The following is a 22,198-nucleotide window of genomic DNA, read 5'->3' on the forward strand; positions in this document are numbered from 1 at the left end:
ATGCTTTTTCTGATCAAGCTCTTGGTCTTAGCTGTTGTGATTCAGCAATCTATGGAACAGGTATGTGTTTTAATGCAAAGGCAGTACTGAACTGCCAATGATTCATTCTGTTTAAGACTTAACAATTGTTAAATATTAAAATCTGCTTATTGGGTTGCATTTATAATTTGGAATGGGATTAAATTCTTCAGATGGGAAGAGAATTGGAACAGCTGCCAATATGTTTTGAAAATATTCTGAGGTACATCTCTTCTTTGAGGAATTCAAATAATCACTACCTTTAAAAATGGCAGTTTCTTTTGTCACTTATCTGGATCCACCATTACAGAGAATAGATTCACACTTTACTTGAGGTGTGGACAAACTGGCATCAGTGGACCACATACAGAATCTGGACCACACTTTTATAACTCCCAAAATCCACTCAAAGTCTCCCATCTTCCCAATTTGGTAAGAAAGAAAAACTGGCAAGATAATTGGACAAATTTTGCTTCCAGTACATACAGAAACTCCTCCAAAGGTGTGTAAACATACAAAAAGATCTTCACACATCCACTGCAAGTTTACGTTACCCCAAATACCTCTGCTTTTCTCTGCATTCCCTCTCAAAGATAGCAATATAATTGTGTGAGAGAGACTATAGAGTAGGTAAAAATGCCCTCTGGCCCTATGCAGTTGTCCACCACTGGTTTTATACACAGACTATATTGAGTAACCTTCCTTCAGCAACTCTTCAAATTCTAGAGTGAAATGTTAACTTCTTTCACCATTTTGATTTATTCATATACAACAGGGCTGAAAATTAGTTGTATGAATTACCATTGAGAGGCCTCAGTAATGGACTGATGTTATAACACAGAGCTTTCCTGTTCCGTCTCCCAGGAGCCTGATTTGCCTCACTTTAAAGTTGCTTGAGGTTGCTTCCTCTTGCATTTTCTCCCAGGGCTTTGCAAGAGTCCTAAAAGCTAATAGTATCAGAGTCTGCAGACCTCTTTGCACCATTAGCTTAGAGAGCAGCTCTTTGAGTTTAGGCACTGTCTTTTCTCCCAGGGAGAGATCTCCATTTTAGATTCTCTCCTGCCTTTTCAGTTTGAGGAAAGATTTCAGGCGTGCTGATGGTTAAGCAGTTAGCTCTGGGAAAACCATTGCAAAGACTACTCTTTAGATAAGTATTAAGCTAAACTGAGATGGTATATTGTGTTTTGAGCTGTTTTTGAGATATTACAGACAGATATGCTTAGTTGAGAAGACTGAGTTATATAGTTATAGAGAGAGAGTCGTGACTGCTTTGTCTCCAGGACTGACCTTAAGTTATAGATAGGGGAAAAGCCTGCCTTTTTCTAAACCACAACAGCTTTAGGTTAGGGTGTTAAGATTCCAGAATCTTATCTGCCATCTGGAGAAAAGGGTTGCCTCTGCAACTATAGAAAAGAAAGAATATTTTTGTAACTTCATCTATTGACTGTTTGTTTGCAACTTTGATGATCTGTGATGAACCGTGCCAAGTCTTCAAGGACTTGGAATAAATAAATGTTCTTTTTTATGTTTAAAACCAGTATTAGTCTCAGTTGCTTAATATCTTAAGTTTTCAAGATAGACAACTGCAGTTCACTCAGCTATAGAGAGAAGCACGCCGCAGTCTTATTTTTTATAGCGTCTAGGTGGACGGCACATTTCCAAACATTTCAATTTGGTGACACACCATTTTTAGGCATGCATCATTGTGTGACACAGTAATTCAGTATAAGGGATATAGAAACATACATGAATTGTAATAGCAAAATTGTATGGGGACACAACCTATCTCATTAATATTTTAATATATAATTTATTGCTTGTTTCACATAGATTCATTAGTTTTGCGCAACACACCTACACACTGCAGCTGGCACACTAATGTGTCACAACACATAGTTTGGAAAGCTCTATTATAACATATTGCATTATATTCATAATAATGACTTTTTCGCAGAGCTAGAGATTCTTCATAGCTCACACATCATGCTCAATTTAAGTAGTATTCTATGGTGTTCAAGGGGTAATTATATACAAGTCAATTGGATATTGCTATCAACAAGATCACAATAGATCAGGAATGCTTAAAATAATATAGACATATGACATACTTAATATATTATTGCAGGGTAACTCAGGTATCGTGGCTAACATCCCTAAAAAGAGACAGAAGGAAATCATTGACGGACACAATGCTGTGAGGGCAAGGGTAAATCCAACCGCCAGTAACATGATGAAAATGGTAAGATACAAATCTCCCTTGTTGTTAGATATTGTTGAAAGGTTCCACTGTAGGTCACACCGTTTACAGAAAATCCACACACACGGATAGATATCTACATAAAAACTCCAACCATCACCCAAGCCAAAAAAGAAGCACAATTAAAGCCTTGGCAGAATGTGCAAAAAGAATCTACGAACCCCACCTCCTCCAAGAGGAACTGAACCACCTAAACTAGGCTCTACAGGCCAATGGATACTCCACCTCAGACATCAGAAGAGCTGCAAGACCAAGAACAAGCCACGAGAGTCAAGACAAAGATCCACCCAGAGGAAAAGTGTTCTTGCCATACATCAAGGGAACCACTGACCGCATAGATAAGCTGATGAGGAAACACAACATACAAACTATCTACAGACCCACCAAGAAAATCCAACAAATGCTATGTTCAGCAAAGGACAAGAGGGATCCTCTCACTTCTGCAGGAGTCTACTGTATACCATGCAGCTGTGGACAAGTCTACATAGGGACCACCAAACGCAGTATTGCCCAAACACAAATCAAGGAACATGAAAGGCACTGCAGACAACTTCAACCAGAGAAGTCTGCCATAGCAGAGCACCTGATGAACCAACCTGGACACAGCATATTATTTGAGAACACAGAAACCCTGGACCACTCTCACAACCACCATGTCAGACTACACAGCGAAGCAATTGAAATCCACATTGAAATTACCTTGGAGGGCCATATGCGGCCCCCGGGCCTTAGTTTGAGGATCCCTGGTCTAGAACATGGCCATATAGCCCGAAAAAACCTGCAACAACCCGGTTCCACTGTGGCTTCTAAAACATTTACAAAATAAGAGAGGATGTCTACTTGAGGGCTCTAACTAAAATGTAATGTTCATGAGGGGACCAGTGTGTTGAAAAAGTTTTGGTTGGAAGGTTCTAAAGTTTAGGAGGTTTTGTAAACTGCTTTTTGATTTGAACTGGCTTGTTTTCAACGCAAAATGAATTTCACATTTTTTTCATTTCTCTTGTGTTTTTGTTTTTGTTTTACTTTTTACATAACTGTTAATTTTGTCAGTTTTAAAATAACCATCTGACTACATACCATTTTAACTTACTGGTACCAGTGATCACTAATGAGCACTTCTTTACTTCAATTCCTCAATCTGTAGTGATAAAATATAGGCATTTAGTATAGGAATCTGTAATGGGATCTCTACTATTAAAAACCAAAATGATGAGATTTTTATTTTATTTTCTCTGTGTGATCGACTATATTTTGCTTTTTGTGGTGCACTTCAATGTTTTCACGCCTCCTTGTTGGCTTTTTAAAGAGGTGGGATGAGGAAGCAAGCGAAACCGCTAAAAAGTGGGCTGCACAATGTAGAGGAAGAACAAGTCCAGCGGACCAGAGACTTGTGGATGGTGAGTTATGTTATGGAGTTGGATTTGCAATGTTGAATTTGCAATGCCAGGAGTTGCTGGGCAATATGCTTTTACTGGGATTCCCTACTGTCAACATTCCTCCCTCTCCTCTTCTTTCTGCCTCTGGGTTTAACTGGTACCATTTTCCAGAGAAAGATAACAAAACACCGTCAGGTTATTACTCCTTTTTCCTTCTCTAAGAACCAAATTATATGCAATATTTATTGTACTTCACAATGTTCTTTTCAATATTTTATTCATTAAAATATTTATATTGTAGTCTATACCTCAGACTTACATATAAGCAGCACAACAAAGATGATAAACAATTTAAATGGGTAGGGAAAGCTGAAGACAGTCTAGAACACAATACACTTTGTATACAGGGGTCCTCAAACTTTTTAAACTGAGGGCTGGTTCATGGTCCTTCAGACTGTTGGGGGGCAGACTACAGGTGGAAAAAAACATGAACGAATTTTTATGCACACTGCACATATCTTATCTGTAGTGCAAATATTATGGAAGAACAACATAAAGAATAATTTTAACCAATATAAACTTATCAGTATTTCAATGGGAAGTATGGGCTTTTGGCTGATGCCTTCAAGGCTTTCTTTCAACAAGAGTTCCAGAGTCAAAGGGATACCATAAAGGCCCCGTCTGCACTGCCATATAATGAAGTTTCAGAATGCTGATTAACTGCATTGAACTGGAGTATATGGCAGTGTAGATCACATAAGCAAGTTCAATGCCATTCAGACTGCATTATACGAGTCTACACAGACCATATAATGCAGTTCAAACTTCATTATATGGAAGTGTAGATGGGGCCTCAGTGAGACAGGACCTGACCCGAAAATCCAAGGTTTGACCTGGCAGTAAAATAACACCATAAAGATGGCATTGCATCAAAAGAAGTTCACTACACCAATATAGTGACTGGTAGGGACAGGCCCGTAGCCAGGATTTCAATTTGGGGGGGGGGGGCTGAGTTTGTTTCGGGGGGGCTGAGTCTGAGTAAAAGAGGGTCTACCCTAGCAAACCTTTTGTATCGTTACTCCAATACCCCCATGCATATGGGATATATTGAGTATGGTGATCAGATCATGATATGAATAAACATAACAGTTTAAATAATGCACCAGTAAGGCCTTTTCGCGAACCACCATGAGAATTGGCTACACGCCTGGGTAGGGAGTGATACTCTATCCAGGTACTTCTACCATATCCATATCCATATCCATATCCATATCCATATCCATATCCATACCCATACCCATACACACACACACACACACACATATGAATGAATGAAACCAGGACTAGTGATAAAGTGTCACTGGAGACATCTTTTCTCCATGATAACTCTTTCAGGAGTGGATTTCTCTTTGAAGGGGTAGATTTCTCTCACTTCCTGTTGTCTCATCCCCATTCTTAACTATGAGACATTTGCAAGTTGGATGTTTGTAACTCTAGGACTGCCTGTATATTCCAATTATTAATTGGATAACGAATCTTCATAATACTATTTTAAAGAATTTTGAGTTTGTACCCTTAGGCATATTTCTATTGCAGGAGTTTATTGTAATGAAAAACTTTTTTAAAATGTCCAAATCCATCTTCTGATCAAATATAGCTCAAGTCTGCTTCTCATTTCAGGAGTTTACTGTGGTGAAATTATGTTAACCTCTTATAAACCTGTGTCCTGGTCAAAGATAATTGAAGACTGGTCTACTACATCAGTAAATTTCAAATATGGTGAAGGGCCAATTGGTGACATTAATTTAAGTGATGTCTATACCCAGGTATGAACAAAAATGTCTAATTTTTTTGTTATAATCCCCGAAAGATTTGCCCTTATGAAGGCACTTCAGCAATCCCGGTGTTATCCTGCAGCAAGTTTTGAAATGTACATGTCAGTTTTTAAAGTGAGGTAGGAAACAAGGGACTTTCCAGGTGCTGCACTACAAACTCCATCGGTGTCCAGTGGTTTTTCCGGCTAGGGCATCCTTTGCCTAGTAACAAGCAAGTGCAGGAGGGAGGATGCAGGAGGGGGAATCAGCTGCTGAGGAAAAGCAGGTACAGGAATACTGATAAGATATGATACCAGAAGGGAACAAAAGGAAGAAATAGAGATGAGGCACAAACTGGAGAAAGTAACTTGTACATATGCTCAAGGTGTTGACTATAAAAGTGAGCAGCATCACAGTTTTGTGTAGCATTTTTTCCTTTGGTTCACCAAGCAGGGTAATTTGAACAAATAAGGGTCTTAAGCAGGGCTGTAGCCAGAAAACTTTTTCGGGAGGGGTTGAAATTTTCGGGGGGGGGGGCGTTGAAAATTTTGCATGGGGGGTTGAAACCTGCCTCCTAGCTCACGCTGAAGCAAAGAGGACAGCAGGGGGCAGAGCAGCCTTCCATAGCCTGCAGCTCTATCCCTGTCAACCACCTCCACCAAGTCTGGCCTCCTTAACGAGAGCATTCAACACCCCAACGTGGTTGCTTCACTTCATCGGCTATTGCTGCAAGTAATGACAGTGTGAATAAATTGTCAATGTTTGCCTGAGATAGTGCTTGCAGTTCTGGAGGGACTCTTAATTTTTTGCATCTCATAGACGTAGCATGGGGATTTGGTTAACCAGTTAAAATTCATGAGTAAACCAGGTTTTTTAAAAATCTGAAACATTTCGGGGGGGGAGGGTTGAACCCCTAACCCCCCCCCCCCCCCTTGCTACAGGCCTGGTCTTAAGCGATCTTCTTGCCTCCAGTTTGATTTGATAAATGGGCCCTAGAGGTTTTGGAGCCATTTGATAATAGAGGGATACGTATCCCAACAGTGAAGATTCAAAGATTTTTGAGCACTGCAATAAGTCATTTGACTTAATGTTATGCTCAAAAGAAGCTTCTTCCAATGAGCTTTAATCAGGTAGCAATATATGGCCAGAAATGAGAATGCTGAGTAAGGTTCAGAAATCCACTCTCTCTTTAGCAGACAAACTTCGACTTCAGTTAATTCCCCCAAATACATTAACTGAATCAAAATCCTGAATAGTACAAGAATATAAAAATAAGAGTACAAAAAGAGAATCATATTCAAAATTATAAACAAGAAATACATTTTTTAAGCAATCAATCCATTACAGGGTCAAATTAGATGGTATAATGAACAGAATATTTGCTATGACTAAAGCTACAATTTTATTGACACTTTACCGCAAAGGAGGGCTGACTTAGCTCTGTGGTAATTGCATGATGCACAGAACTGATTTGACTGAAATCGGGCCAAAATGGAATACTCTTTCCCAAACTCCTGGGAAACACTTTGGGCATGTGTAATCAACTGTACCACTTCTGATTTGGTTACAGTGCCATGCTACTTTTCCTGGGCTCAGACATCCCAGGGACAGAGGATGGTGCGTATCTCCCCCCGGCCCCGGTGTTTGCAGTGCCCAGCGCTTGATCGTAGAAGGGAGGGGTAAAGGTGGGAGCAATTCTTCCTCCTTTCCTCCTTAGCATTACTTCACCACTCTGGATAGCATCACTTCAGACACCAAATGATTAACAATGCTATTTTCACACTGAGAGGGAATGGCAAATAGCAGATAGAAGGGGACAAGGTAAGTGGTGGCAAGCTGGTTCCCATGTTGATCAGTCATGCAGCTGTCACATACTCACCAGGGTGGTTGAGGGCCTGCAGTTCAGCTCCCAAACCAGGTTCAGGGTGTGCAGTTTAGCCTCCGGCAATGCTGATCCAGAATAGCCTGCTCCAGGTCAGCATCACCTTTTCTGCAGTGTTAAGATGCACCCTAATTCATTTTGCCTTCCACATTGCTGCCCCACCAAACTACAGATATCACCAAATTAGAATAACTCTGTGATTGTATTGATCACAATAATTTTACAGACTGGAATATTGGATTAAAATGCAATGTTAATCTCTTTCTCTGCTTTGTATTTTTAGCTTGTTTGGCATAATTCACACCGAGTTGGATGTGCAACTGCCCACTGTCCAGATCAAATTGTCCCTTTCCTATATGTTTGCCATTATTGCCCTTTGTAAGTATAATTTTTATGCTATGTTTATTTATGTTGTTATATTAATTTTATTGAGATTTTTCATTTGTTATATGCTGCTCTTGATTCTTGGCATTGAGTGTCTGCCATTGATTTTTACTGAAAGCCTGAGTCCCCCCTGGGCGGGTTAAAAATAAAGGATTATTATGATTATTATTTAATTTTATCATAGTAGAAATCCACTTTTATCTGATTTGAACTGGATTATCTTAGTCTACACGGCTATATAATCCAGTTCAAAACAGATAATGTGGATTTTATACAGCCTGAGGCCCCTTCTACACTACCCTATTTCTTAGGATCTGATCCCAGACCCTGAGTCCTACAATTTTTGGGGGTAGAGCTTTCTCTCCATCAGACCCCCCCCCCCCCTTCCAGACTTAGTTGATAAGGACACAGGAGAGAGACCTCTAGGTTTTGAAACAACTTCCTGGAGAGGGATCAGTTTGTCCTGCCTCCTGTCTTTTTGCTAGCAGACAAAGACATTCTTGTTTGAAAATGTGTTCAGACTTAGCTGACTAGGATGATGTGTTTTTAGTTTCTATTTTAAAGTGGTTTAATTTTTAATGTTTTCAAAACAGTGTTTCAGTTGAATGTCTAATGTACGACTTTTCAAACTTTGTCCTCCATTTTGGTCCAGATATCCTGTTTTAGTCTGTATTGTAAACTGCTTTGAGCCCTATTTGGGAGGTATCAATCAAATGAATAAACAAATAAAGAATAAAATTGTGTATGCTATGATTTCAGAGGGAACATACTACGACTTCTGCCAACACCATACAAAGAAGGCAAACCATGTGCAGACTGCCCTGATAGTTGTGAAAATAACCTCTGTAGTAAGTTATTGATTTTATTAATCATTGAAATAATATTAAAATTGAAATCATGAGTTCTAAACTAACATTTGTAGATGGAAAGAAACACTTGCAAAACTAGTTCTGCTTTTATGGTGGTAGGTTCTCACAACTGTTGTGGATAATTGCTGTATTATTATGCCAAAGGAAGGCTGATTGGTATAGTTACTGAAAGAGTTTTATCCAGGGAAGCAGACCAGGAATAAGAATCAAGGATCAATGACAAAGACTCTCCTCCCCCAACAACCAAATTTCAAAAACCTTTTTTCACCTCAAATATGTGTTGCATTGGAGAACATGGTTTTAGAGCTGAGCCATGTTCCTCAATGCTAAAATAATTTTGGATGCATCTGAAACACTTGAAAATGTGTTTCCAATTATCTAAAATAGGCATGAGCAAACTTTTTTTGGTGGGGCTGCTTGCTGGGCCAGGGCCAACTAATTGGCCTTGAAAAGAGGGCGGGAGGGGCAGGAGGGGAGGCCAAGGGCAGTTGGCACTGGATGGGAGACTGGGGGGCAGTTGTTGTGGGGGAGACCAGGGGGCAATTGGCACAGGAGAGAAGGTTTCACACCCAGCTATGCAGGGTTCTCAGGAGAGCCAGAGAGCTTGACAAGTGGCTGCATGGGACTCTCAGGAAAGCCCCACGCAGCCCTGCATGCCTGCAGGGTGCTCCTCTTGGCAGGAGGACACAGTGTCCTGCCACATCCTCCTGCCAAGAGGATTTCACACCTAGCATGTGACTGCCCTGGCCCTCCTCTCAGCACTCCTGTGGGCCATCACATCCTCATGCTGCAAAGACAGGGAGATTTGTGACAGAGAGGCACAGTTGTCCCCTGGGATATTACCAGTACTGGGTAATGCCGTTCGGCTTGTCTGGGCCCCCTAGGTTTTCATGCAGTTCATTAATGAAGTACTACATCAGCTTCTATATAAGGGAGTTTTAGTCTATCTTGATGACATATTAATTTTTTTCAGCATCATTAGAAGAACACATAAAATTGACCAGGCAGGTATTAACAAAATTACAGGAAGCACAGCTCTATGTCACATTGTCCAAGTATGTGTTCAATAAGGAAGAACTAAACTACTTGGAGTTCAACATTTCCAAGGACGGGATAGGCATGGATCCTAGTAAAGTACAGGATCTTTTGGAATGGGAGGCCACTTGTACCAGAAAACAATTCCAAGGATATCTGGGTTTTGCAAATTTATATAGGCAATTTATTAAGGAATTTGCATTAGAATGTGGCAGCTCTCAGCATCCACTTGTCTGCCTCGCCCATTCTTTCATGCTGATAGGACAGGGAAAAAGAGGGAGACCAGAGGAAAGCATTGAAGGGAGGCATTCCACCTGCAGGCCTAGATTTGCCATGCCTGATCTAAAGTGTAAGGCATATTACTTCTATGTTCAGGGGCAGAAAGACTCAAAAATGGCCACGTGGCCCTACTTGCATATCCAGTCCACTTCTGTTGTAGTACAGCATGATAGTAACGTTACTACTACCGGTAGAAGGGAGAAGAGGGCTGTGCAGGTGTTGGAGCAGCAGCGAAAGCGGATTAGAGACATATTCATGGCTCCAACTGATTCCGAATCCTTTGAGGGTTTCTCAGACTGTGAAATGGGGGAAGGAGAGGAAAGCAGGGGAGTTAAGCGGGCTACTCGAGAACAAGAATCTGATGAGGAGATCCAAAGGAAGCGTATCCGTGATAATAAACCTTTGTTTGGACCTTTTATATTGTGTTTGGCGTTCTTGAGGCTTCTGGGTCTTGACAACTTCTTTTGTTAACAATAACTAACAATTTTCAGAAGTTGGTCCTGAGCTTTCTTGAAGATGCCATCATATACAGTACGTATACATATGTATATAATGGCATTCTCAAGAAAGCTCAGGATCAACCCTATGAATAAACCTTTACATGGTTATTGTTTACAAAAGAAGTGGATATGCAAAGAGGGCATATCTATTACAAAGGAGGTTTCATTTTTAATAAAAAATAATTGGTAAGAAGTCTCCTTTAGAAATAAATCTCTAAAAAGAACATGGGAGATCCCAAGTTACAATGTCCCTAAAAGTAGGAAGATGTAGGAAGTAAAGCTACCCTTATTATGTTAAGTCTAAGAGGAGTTTTAAATCCTCTAGAGGAAGCCCAAAGTTATATAATATCAGATCACAAAGGACCACCCATAGTATTATCCACAAGACCTAGTTTTTAAATGTTTTGAAAAAATAGTTCAAAATACACATGAGATCATAAAGAACAATAATAAAATCCATGACATTTAAGGCAGGATATCTAGAATGAAGTCAGCAATAAAGATTTAAACAAGTGCGTTATTTTCATTCATATCTAATTATGTATTGTTTTGATTTATTACAGTCAATACATGTATCTATGTGGATCATATTGAGGGATGTGATAAACTGCTACAAATGTCCAGTTGTGATGAAGCGTTGATGCAAAACAACTGCCAAGCAACCTGTAAATGCAAATCAGATATTAACTAACATATATAAGAAGACCAGAAATATTCTTAAGAAAACTGTTCTTCACTGCCAAGGAGAGAAATCGACTACGAAAAATAAATCCATTTCCTGATCTAACAGATCAAAAAATTGCAGTTAATAGTAATGGTGTGGAATAATAATGAGAGCAACAATGGATTCGTGTCTGCCTCTCCCTTCAGTTTCAAGGAAGCTTACAACAGTTAAAACAAACACAGCTTAAAAATTAGTTTAAAACACAATTAAACTTTCAATGAAATTAAAAACAGTTAAAAACTTGAACTCTGAAAAGAAAACAAATAGACAATGGATCGCATTATGCAAGATGCCTTGAGCATGTGTTACTGTGGCCAGATCTGATGTTTATAGGAATGGGAACAATTGGCACAAAAACAGTTTCGGTCACTTCTGAAACTTGAACTTCTGGGCTCAGAACTTTGTCCACATATCCGAGTTTTCAGAAGAAATGTAATCCCTTCCTACTTTTGCTGGCCACATTGTCATGAATAACTTTTCAATAACTTTAAAGCATAGGTTCTTTTGTTGCAATTTCCAGTGTGAGAGGGTACATCAGACTACAGAAATATATTTAGACAAAGAGTAACATTTGCCATACAGACATAAAGATTCTATACAACTACATTGGATTTATAATTTCATGGCTAGCAAACAAACAAAGGGTAACTACATTTTCACTCAGCATTCACGCACATGTACATGTATTCATCCTCATGCATCCAAATATTACCATATCCTTTTCTCCCTCTTTGGAAAAGCACCTGCATTCCTGCAGCCTGCCAACGCATAGTTCTAAAACTTTCATAACACCAAAACTTCAAAAGGCTGAAATGCCAAAACTTCTTTCCCTAAGGACAATGCCAAGGACTAGATCTTTGTTTTCTGCACAGCAGAACCTGACTCGCTGCATCTAAGACTCCAAAAGCGCACTCCTTCCTTTTCCCTTGAGAAAGAAGCCCTAAAATGACCACACTGCTCCCTTTCAAATCTGCCACTCTCTGAATACACCATCTCTCTCCTTCTCATGGAGCAGAGAGGCAGGTGAACCAGACTACTCAGGTCTGTCACAATTTGAGCGTTATTAGGTTGAGTCTTATATAGGAATATTCTGCTGATGAAGTCCCAAAGTTGTAAATTAATGATAGATGTCTTCTATCCTGGTTCTATCTCAGTTTCCTGGCCAGATGTTGATTCTTCTTGATTGGTGTTAATCTTGTGTTGATTTCCTTCTTAACATTGTAAGCATTTCTGTTATCACTGTCCCAGTTCTTAGCAGAGTTTCAGTTCTTATTAGCAACTTTTAATTACAGTCCAGCAAGCAGGTAGTCATTGCAGGCCTTGGTGTTTTACTGGTGTTTCCAAAATTATTAACTCCATCCATACATCCTTCCATTCAAGTCATTCATACCCACATATCATATTAAATCCACATTTATCAAATCTGCACATTGAATTTCTTATTACAACATGGGCTCTGACATCAGAGGCACCCTTGCCAGCCAGGAGCTCAGATGGAGCCGTGTTGTCGACTGTGGCAGTAGCACAAACATGACCCACCTTGGCACTAGTGTTGAGTCTGAAGATCAAACTGAGCAAAATCACACCCAGTCCTAGTCTCCAGACAACCCTAAAACTGTGAGATCCTCTGACATTTTCAAGTGAACAAAGTCAGCTTAAATCAACAAAAAGTTATATATACTGAAGTCTCTGCACATCATGAGGACAAGAAGTGATCCATTTGGTGGCGGGGAGGGGAGTTGCCTTCTTTGCATAGATATGGAAAGAAGTAACAGACTTTTATATCATCCACATAATAATGCCGAAGCCCAGACAAACTTACTCTATTTTTGGTAAAATACTTCCAACCCCATCACATGCTCTTATTTTTTATCATCTGCATTCTGAGATCACACGAGCAAGTGTAGTCCCCGCTCATTACACATTCTTCTTCTTTTTTTCTTTTTGGAAAGGGGAAATTTCAAACTTGGAGAAATCCGAAACCTCAAAAATAGAAAATCTATCTAATAATAAGAATATTGGTATTAAATTATTATGGGAAAAAAACAAATTGCATTATCAGTCTTAAAGTTATAACTTTTGTTACCAATGTGATATAAGCACTTATAAGGATATGCTCAAATTTAAGGCAGAATTAGGTTATTATACATTGTTCCAGGGCTTTCTAGAAGACACCCACTAGTACTTCCTATCATTTGCAATAAAAAGGGAAAAGGGGGAAGTATTAACAAGCTAGTTTGGTGCAATATGGAAAGCCAAGGATTCAAGAAAGGTGTGACAGAAAACGGTGTGATAGAAACCCACACACACAAATAGATATCTACATAAAAACTCCAACCAAGAAAATCCAACAAATGCTACGTTCAGCAAAGGACAAGAGGGATCCTCTCACTTCTGCAGCTGTGGACAAGTCTACATAGGGACCACCAAATGCAGCGCCCAAACACGAATCAAGGAACATGAAAGGCACTGCAGACTATTTCAACCAGAGAAGTCAGCCATAGCAGAGCACCTGATGAACCAACCTGGACACAACATATTATTTGAGAACACAGAAATGCTGGACCACTCTAACAACCACCATGTCAAACTACACAGAGAAGCCATTGAAATACACAAGCATGTAGACAATTTCAACAGAAAGGAGGAAACCATGAAAATCTGGCTACCAGTATTAAAAAACTCTAAAATTACAACAGTACAACAACAGAGAGGAAAGAAACAAGGACATCTAATCACCTCTCAACAAAAGAGTTCTCCAGGCACTGTCAGACCATTATATTAGCAAATCAAGGTGGTCAGTTGAAACATTCACACCTAGCTCCAGCAGACAAGAGTCCTTTGTCCCACCCTGGTCATTCCACAGATATATAAACCCTTTTTCCTAGTTCTAGCAGACCTCACTACCTCTGAGGGTGCTTGCCATAGATGCAGGCGAAACGTCAGGAGAGAATGCCTCTAGACCATGGCCATATAGCCCGAACAAAACCTACAACAACCCAGTGATTCCGGCCATGAAAGCCTTCGACAATACGTTGTGTGTATTGTTTGCGTTTGCTCTTTCTAATAATATTGTTATCATGTGCTATCCAATAAGATTTTGTTTTGGACCGTTTGTTAGGCCACACACTTTTGACAGCAGAGAGGAACAGAAGCAGTGGTTTGCAGACCTGGCAGGATGACTCGGGATGCAGGTTGTCTCCCTGGAGCAAGCATCCAAGATGTAACAGATAGGGCGTCAAGGCTTTACAAGCCCACAGACCATTAACTCTTCCTTTTGGTTCATGTAGGAACCATTGGCACTGAAGCTATGGGTAAGAAGATTAAGGGCCTTGATGCCCAGGCCACCATTTCATTTGCCCTCCTAGTTTAAGGGTGTGACCCAGAAAGGGAGAAGGGGGTGACAGAAGTGAATAACTAGTTTCGCAGATTTGGCTTCCTATACCATGGTCTATGACAGTGGTTCTCAACCTGTGGGTCCCCAAATGTTTTGGCCTTCAACTCCCAGAGGTCCTAACAGCTGGTAAACTGGCTGGGATTTCTGGGAGTTGTTGGCCAAAACACCTGGGGACCCACAGGTTGAGAACTACTGGTCTATGATTTAATAAAGTTGGGCTTCTAGCAAGGGCTAGGTTGAACCTCACAGAGGTTGGCAGGAATGTTAATAAAATAATAGAGCTGGAAGAGATCAAAAAGGCCTTCCAGTCCAACCCCTTGCCCATGCAAGAACACATAATCAAAGCAGCCCAGATAGATGGCCATCCAACTTCTGCTTAAATCTACATGAAGCCGCTGGGGGAGATCATTCAGAGTTTCGGGGTGTGGTGTCATCTGTATGCGGATGATGTCCAACTCTGTCACTCCTTTCCACCTGCTACTAAGGAGGCTGTCGAGGTCCTGAACCGGTGCTTGGCCGCTGTGACGATCTGGATGAGGGCGAACAAATTGAAATTGAATCCAGACAAGACAGAGGTACTCCTGGTCAGTCGTAAGGCCAAACAGGGCATAGGGTTACAGCCTGTGTTGGATGGGGTCGCATTCCCCCTGAAGACGCAGGTTCGCAGCTTGGGTGTGATCCTGGATTCATCGCTGAGCCTGGAACCCCAGGTTTCAGCGATGACCAGGGGAGCATTTGCACAGCTAAACCTTGTGCGCCAGCTGCGCCTCTACCTTGGGAAGTCTGACTTGGCCAAGGTAGTCCACGCTCTGGTTACATCCCGTTTAGACTACTGCAACGCTCTCTATGTGGGGTTGCCTTTGAAGATGGCTCGGAAGCTTCAACTAGTCCAACGCTCGGCAGCCATGATTTTAACAGGAGCAGAGCGCAGGGAGCATACAACCCCCCTGCTGCGCCAACTCCACTGGCTACCGATTTGCTACCGGGCTCAATTCAAAGTGCTGGGGTTAGCCTTTAAAGCCCTAAACTATTCCGGCCCACGCTACCTATCCGACCGTATCTTTGCCTATGAACCCACCAGGACTTTGCGATCTTCCGGGGAGGCCCTGCTCTCGATCTGGCCTGCCTCACAGGCACGGCTGGCGGGGACAAGAGATAGGGCCTTCTTGGTGGTGGCCCCGCGGCTGTGGAACGCCCTTCCCACGGACATTAGACTAGCTCCATCATTAATGGTATTCCGCAAAAAAGTGAAAACCTGGTTGTTTGAGCAGGCCTTCAAATAGTTAATGCAATGAATGTAATGAACATAAGAATGGAACAATGGATAACGGATCTGGATCATGTTTTTAGTGATTAGACGCTAGTGAATGGCTATTGGTGTTAATTGTATATTGTTGTTAATTGTATACTTTTCTATAATATGTTATGATGTTAACTGTTTTTTATACTGTGTTATGGTAGCATGGAATTTCTGCTGTTCTTGTTGTGAACCGCTGTGAGTCGCCTAAGGGCTGAGAACAGCGGTATACAAATAAAGTGAATAAATAAATAAATGCCCCAGAGAAGGAGACTCCCTCATGTTCTGAGGTAGCATCTTCCAGTGCTGAACAGCTTTTACTGTCAGGAAGTTTTTCCTAATGTTTAGGTGAAATCCTTTTTCCTGCAATTAGAATTCAAAAAGAGAAAGAACTATTAGTTAAATCTAGATATGAAGATTACATCTGCGATGTAAATGTTAGTTAGAACAGATGGAACAACTTCAGCTTATCAAAGCACTTCTATTTTTTTATTAATGTTTTGTACCTTTCAGCATGTTTCATTGCGCATTACTACATGTACCCAGTTTATAACTTTCTTTCATCTTTGCATAACAAATGTGGATATTCTAAATGGCAAAACATGTTGGCACTACAAACAACACATAGTGCTATCAGAACTGCTAGCTGGCATTTTGCAGCTTAGAAAGGCATACTCCGTGTATGCAGTATGATCAATAAGTCCCCACCAACAGAATTAAAAGTCCGGTCTGGTCTTCATCTCTTGAAGCACTGTAAAGGCATAGGTTACATCTATAGTGAGCATTTTAGGTGAGTGTAGAATTGAATCAGCCTGTTCTGGCCCAACATATCTATCTGAACGTATCTCGGCCTATCAGCCCACCAGGATCCTAAGATCTTCGGGAGAGGCCCTACTCTCTATCCCACCTGCTTCACAGGTGCGGCTGGCGGGAACGAGAGACAGGGCCTTTTCTGTGGTGGCCCCGCGGCTTTGGAATGCCCTCCCTGTAGAGATAAGATCAGCCTCCTCGCTGATGGTATTTCGAAAAAAACTGAAGACATGGATGTTTGAACAAGCATTCGGCTAATCCGGTGCGATGAAGTTCATGATCAAGGACTGGCAATCACAGACAACGAAATTGGATTATGATTTTAATTAAGAGATGCTTTGGTCTGTATTGGTGGCCCAATACTGTGTATTGTATATGTACTTGTGTTTTATATTTTTAATCTGAATATTGTTGTTTTTAAATGTTGTAAACCGCAATGAGTCGCCGATTTAGGCTGAGATATTAGCGGTATACAAGTGTACTAATAATAATAATAATAATAATAATAATAATAATAATAACAAGATGTATGTGGGCTCATCCAGATTAACCTAGGGAAAGCCCATTCATATGACTGAACCCTGGGTTAAAATGACTCAGGGAAAGTCCAAATCCTGCACCAGGATTCTGACTTCCCCCTATGTTCTGGCAGTGTAGATACTCACAGCCAGTTCCTATGCTGAACTAGCTATGTTTGCCCTGACAGCCCACCTACAACACCAGGCTCAAGAAGCCTGGGGACATGGGGTGGCTCTCCTCACCTGCCCTCTCCATCCATGACACTGCCAGCTACAGTGACAAAAGAATTACATATCTGCTGCTGGGCTGTCTGTCCTCCTGCTTCTAAGCTCTGTGTAATCAGTAATCAAAGGCACTCACAAGAGAATCTTGGAAATATCTTTCATGCTAGGTTACTACACTACAGCAAAGTTTAGTCAAACTACTAGTCCAATATCCTCCTGACTCCTCCTCTTCGATTCACAAAAATTCTACAATCTTCCCGTTCCAGTCCGAGCCGGCTCGCATTATCAGTCTCTTCTCAGGCTAGGCCAGAATTATCAGTCTTTTGTCATGGTGGGCCTCCTGAATGTTTCACATTCTTCACCTTGGCATGAATTATGGCACAGGGATGCTATGATATCTCAGGCCACTTCCACCTAGCTCTATAAAATCCATATGGAACGTTATATGGCAGTGTGGATTCAGATAATCCACTTCAAAGCAGATATTGTGGATTATCTGCCTTGATATTCTATCGATCAATCAAAACTATTATTTGTATCCCACCCCCTCTCCCCGTGGGGACTCAGGGCAGCTCACAACATGAAATAATAAACTAAGCAAATGAGCAATATAAACAATCAATCATAAATGAAATCATCATAAAATCAATAAAACACAATTAGACAAACCACATTAAAACAGCAAAACAAGATTAAAAGCCATTGTCAAAGTTAAAAGCAATATCCGGCAAAGTAATACTTATTTAACAAGCCAGATCATCAGATGTTAGGTTCTTCATATGCCTGGGCACATAGGTGTGGTTTTAATAGCTTTTTGAAAGAGGGCATTGAAGGGGCCATTCTAATTTCCTTTGGAAGAGAGTTCCAGAGGTAGGGGGCAACTGCAGAGAAGGCCCTCTTTCCTGTCCCCACCAACCGGGTTTGAGACAGGAGTGGGATCAAGAGGAGGGCCTCCCCTGATGACCACAGCATCTGAGCAGGTTCATATGAGGAGAGGTAGTTTGTCAGGTAGTCTGGACACAAACCGTTTAGGACTTTAAAGGTAATGACCACCAGTACTTTAATTTTTGCCTGGTAGCAAACTAGCAGCCAGTGGAGCTGCTGTAACATGATTATTCTCTCCCTGTACGAAGCTCCAGTTAGTAGCCTGGCTGCTGCTCTCTCAACCAGTTGAAGCTTCTGAGCACTCTCTAAAGGCAACTCCACATAGAGCGCATTGCAGTAGTCCAATCGAGATGTAACTAAGGCATTTACTACTGTGGCCAGATCTGGTGTTTCAAGGTATAGGCACAGCTGGTACACAAGCTTTAATTGTGCAAAGACACTCCTGGTCACCGCTGACACTTGGGGCTTTGGGGTCAGTGATAAATCCAGGATCACCCCAGACTGTGAACCTGTGTCTTCAGGGGGAATGTAACCTCATTCACCATGGGTTGTATTCTCATACCCTGATCTGCCTTATGACTGACCAGGAGTACCTCTGTCTTGTCAGAATTTAGTTTCAAACTATTCACTCTGATCCAGTCCATTACTGATGACAGGCACCAGTTCAGGATCAGAATGGCATCCTTGGCTTTTAGTGGAAAGGAGTAATAGAGTTGGGTGTCATCTGCATAAATATGGCACTGAACTCCAAAACTCCAGATAATATTTCCCAGTGGTTTCATGTCAATGTTAAATAGCGTGGGTAACAGAATAGAACCCTGAGGGATCCCACAGGCCAATGGCCAGGCGGTCAAATAGGAGTCACCCAGCACCACCACCTGAGTCTGGTCCTCTAGAAAGGAATGGAACCCCTGCAAAACAGTGCGTCCTAGTCCCATCCCAGAGAGATGACTCAGAAGGACACCGTGGTCAATGGTATTGAACACTGCTGAGAGGTCAGGAGAACCAGCAGGGTTACATTCCCCCTGTCTAGCTCTCTTTGTAGATCATCTACCAAGGTGATCAATGCCATTTCAGTTCCGAAACCAGGTCTGAAAACAAACTGAAATGGATCCAGATAATTGGTTTCTTCCAAGAAACTCTGAGCTGAGAAGCCACCACCTTCTCCAGAACCTTACCCAAAAAGGGGAGATTACTGCCTTCTTAAGGCTGCCTTCTTACTTCCTCGCATAGGTGAGAATCTTGGGCTAGACTCTTGAGAGGTCAAAGGGGACAAGGGGGAGACCAGACTTGTGTTTGCTGAATTTATAGTGTCGGATTTAGGACCCAAAAGTGAGGATCTGTTACTAACTGTCTCCCTCGTCAGTTGTCATTGCTGTCTGTGGCTGCTAGGTAGGAGTCAATTCTCATTTGTTTCACCTTTTTGTAAGAATTTGTGAAGCCCTGTAACATTTCTGGGGGGTAACTTGGATTCTTTTCCTGCCCCTGGGTGGCATTTTGGCTGGGAGTTTTAGATAATACTGGGTTTTTCCATAGCTTAGTACAAGAGCTGCTTGCAAGACCCCATGCTCCAGCCTCCTTCTTAGTCTATTGTTTGCAGAGGGATGCATTCCTATCTTTGGTATGATAAAATAAAAGCAGATTCAAACCACTTTATAAGGAGATTACTATTTTGATTTGTGGAGTAAATATAAAAATAGTTTTTTCTTCCCAAGGATATCACTATGGTATTCTCTGCATGAAGCTTTGTTTAAAGAGAAATTTATTTGGAAGGAAATGGTTAACTTACAATGATCTATTATTATTGCACAATGATCAACATGGGGTAAAGATGAGAGAAAAGTTAAAGACAGAGAGTTTTACAATACAGTGGTTTGCTCATAGATAAATCTCTGAGTGGTCTAAAATGGATAAAAATATATTTAGATTTGTAACAATTAAATCGGAGTTTGAAAGTTTATTATATTCTGGGCATGATCATTTGATTGCAAAATTGTACAAATTGCTGATACAATATGAGATAAAGCATGTGATTTTCCTGCTTCTTGGCAGGGGGTTGGACTGGATGGCCCACAAGGTCTCTTCCAACTCTATGATTCTATGATTCTATGAAAGGTTATGTGGTTAAATGGGCACAAAATATAGGTTCACAAATCCAATTGGAACAGCAAGAGAAGGCCTGGACAAAGAGTCTGAAATTTGCTTTGAGTAATGATTTGAAAGGATTTTAAAAATAAGATGATGAATAAAGAATAAAGGCAGTCCTAGTAAATGTTGGAAATGTGAAAAATGCTGGGACATTTTATCATATGTGGTGATCTTACAAAAAAAAAAAGCCCAGAAATATTGTACTCAAATACATATGATAAAATATGATGCTAGAATAAATTTGTCAAGGTTAAAATCACAATGAAACTAGAGTTTTATTTCTTGGGGATGCTGGACAATCAACTAGAAAGGAAACATGGAAGAGTACATCTATATATGTTTATTGCAGTGAGGATCATCTATGCCCGGGATGGAAAGGACTAGCTATCCTAATGCCAGAAGAATAATTCACAAAGATTTGTAGTTTAGCTGAGATGGACAAACTGATGCTGCTGATTAAGGAGGAATCCTTGATAATGGCTAACTTCAAGTAAGACTGGGACTTCTTTATCCTTTTTTAAAATTGAAGATGGTGACAAATATCAACTGCTGGTTTTCTGATTTAGAAGAGTGTTATTTAAAGTAGAAGGATAGAAAGGGAGTGGAAAATAAGCAAAAATCCATAGGTAATGTGAGGGAATTGTAGACTTCCCCCTGTGTTCTGGAAGTCTACAATTCCAGAACAGTGGTTTTGGTAGTTGTATGTTTAGAACGTGTTTATTACTGTGGGTATGGGCAAAGTGTTAAATATAGTTGTGTTTCTGCCAACCTAGCAGTTCGAAAACATGCAAATGTGAGTAGATCAAAGTGTTAAATATAGTTGTGTTAGTTGTTGTAGATTAATTGTATGTATGATGGAAAACTTTTTCTTCATTTTTTCCTGCATTTCTGTATCTCTGTATTCCTGAATAAAAAACAATATTAAAAAAATAAATGAAATAAAACATGGTTGCCTCTCATAGCTTGATGATTGGGTTGTTGTGAGTTTTCTGAGCTGTAAGGGCATCTTCCAGAATCATTCTCTCCTGAAGTTTTGCCTGCATCTATGGCAGGCATCCTCAGAGATTGTGAGGTCTCACAACCTCTCAGCATTCCTGCCATAGATGCAGGTGAAACGTCAGGAGAGAATGCTCCTGGAACATGGCCATATAACCCATAAAACTCACAACAACCCAGTGATTCCAGCCATGAAAGCCTTTGATAATAGCTTGAAGATTTTTGGTGAGACAGTGCAATACATACAATACATTTGGGTTAAGTACACTGGGATATGTCTGCATTGATTGGGGCAGATGATTTTGCGTCATAGAGAATCCCAAGCTTTCATTATCAAAATATTTCCAATGAGTGAGTTGGGTGAGTTTCCAGATGAGTTGACTAATGCCTGTTCCCAAACCAAGGCCTCCTCAGCTGTAATAAGTAAAGTTGTGGCCTGTTTTATCCCAATAAATGAAGTTTATATACTTGTTAAGCCTATAAGTCACCACTGGATTGGCAAATCACAGCCAAAAGGGTAGCTTTGCAGAAACATTTCCTGTGAACTCATATTTAAATAGAAACCAGCTTTGTGCCATTTTAGATTCATTCATTTATAAAGCAGGAACAGTTCCTGCAATATAAACGTCTCTCCAATTCAACTTTTGTGAAATTCCTACAGATCTTCAAAAGACACAGACATTGAGAGGTAATGGAGGTATTGGGGCTAAGCGCTACCTCCTAGGACAGTGGGAAGACATTAAAATAGATTTCTGCAAACAGCTTCAACATTAATTCACCGTGT

General features: G+C 40.7%; 1 protein-coding gene across 1 annotated transcript; it reads left to right on the forward strand.

Annotated features, from left to right (window-relative positions):
- LOC132771849 (cysteine-rich venom protein 2-like) lies at positions 1-7,729 on the forward strand. The gene is made up of 5 exons (XM_067463501.1): positions 1-60; positions 2,144-2,257; positions 3,582-3,672; positions 5,332-5,477; positions 7,631-7,729. The coding sequence occupies exons 1-5, from the start codon at positions 1-3 to the stop codon at positions 7,727-7,729; spliced, it is 510 nt and encodes a 169-aa protein (XP_067319602.1).
- Positions 7,730-22,198: the final 14,469 nt, after the last annotated feature.

This window comes from Anolis sagrei, chromosome 1 (assembly GCF_037176765.1).
Source record: "Anolis sagrei isolate rAnoSag1 chromosome 1, rAnoSag1.mat, whole genome shotgun sequence".
NCBI lineage: Eukaryota > Metazoa > Chordata > Lepidosauria > Squamata > Dactyloidae > Anolis > Anolis sagrei.

Coding starts and splice junctions, on each gene's coding strand:
- LOC132771849 (XM_067463501.1), top strand. CDS start 1: ATGCTTTTTCTGATCAAGCTCTTGGTCTTAGCTGTTGTGATTCAGCAA. Junction 2,258..3,581: donor CCAGTAACATGATGAAAATG/GTAAGATACAAA, acceptor GGCTTTTTAAAG/AGGTGGGATGAGGAAGCAAG. Junction 3,673..5,331: donor GGACCAGAGACTTGTGGATG/GTGAGTTATGTT, acceptor TTCTCATTTCAG/GAGTTTACTGTGGTGAAATT.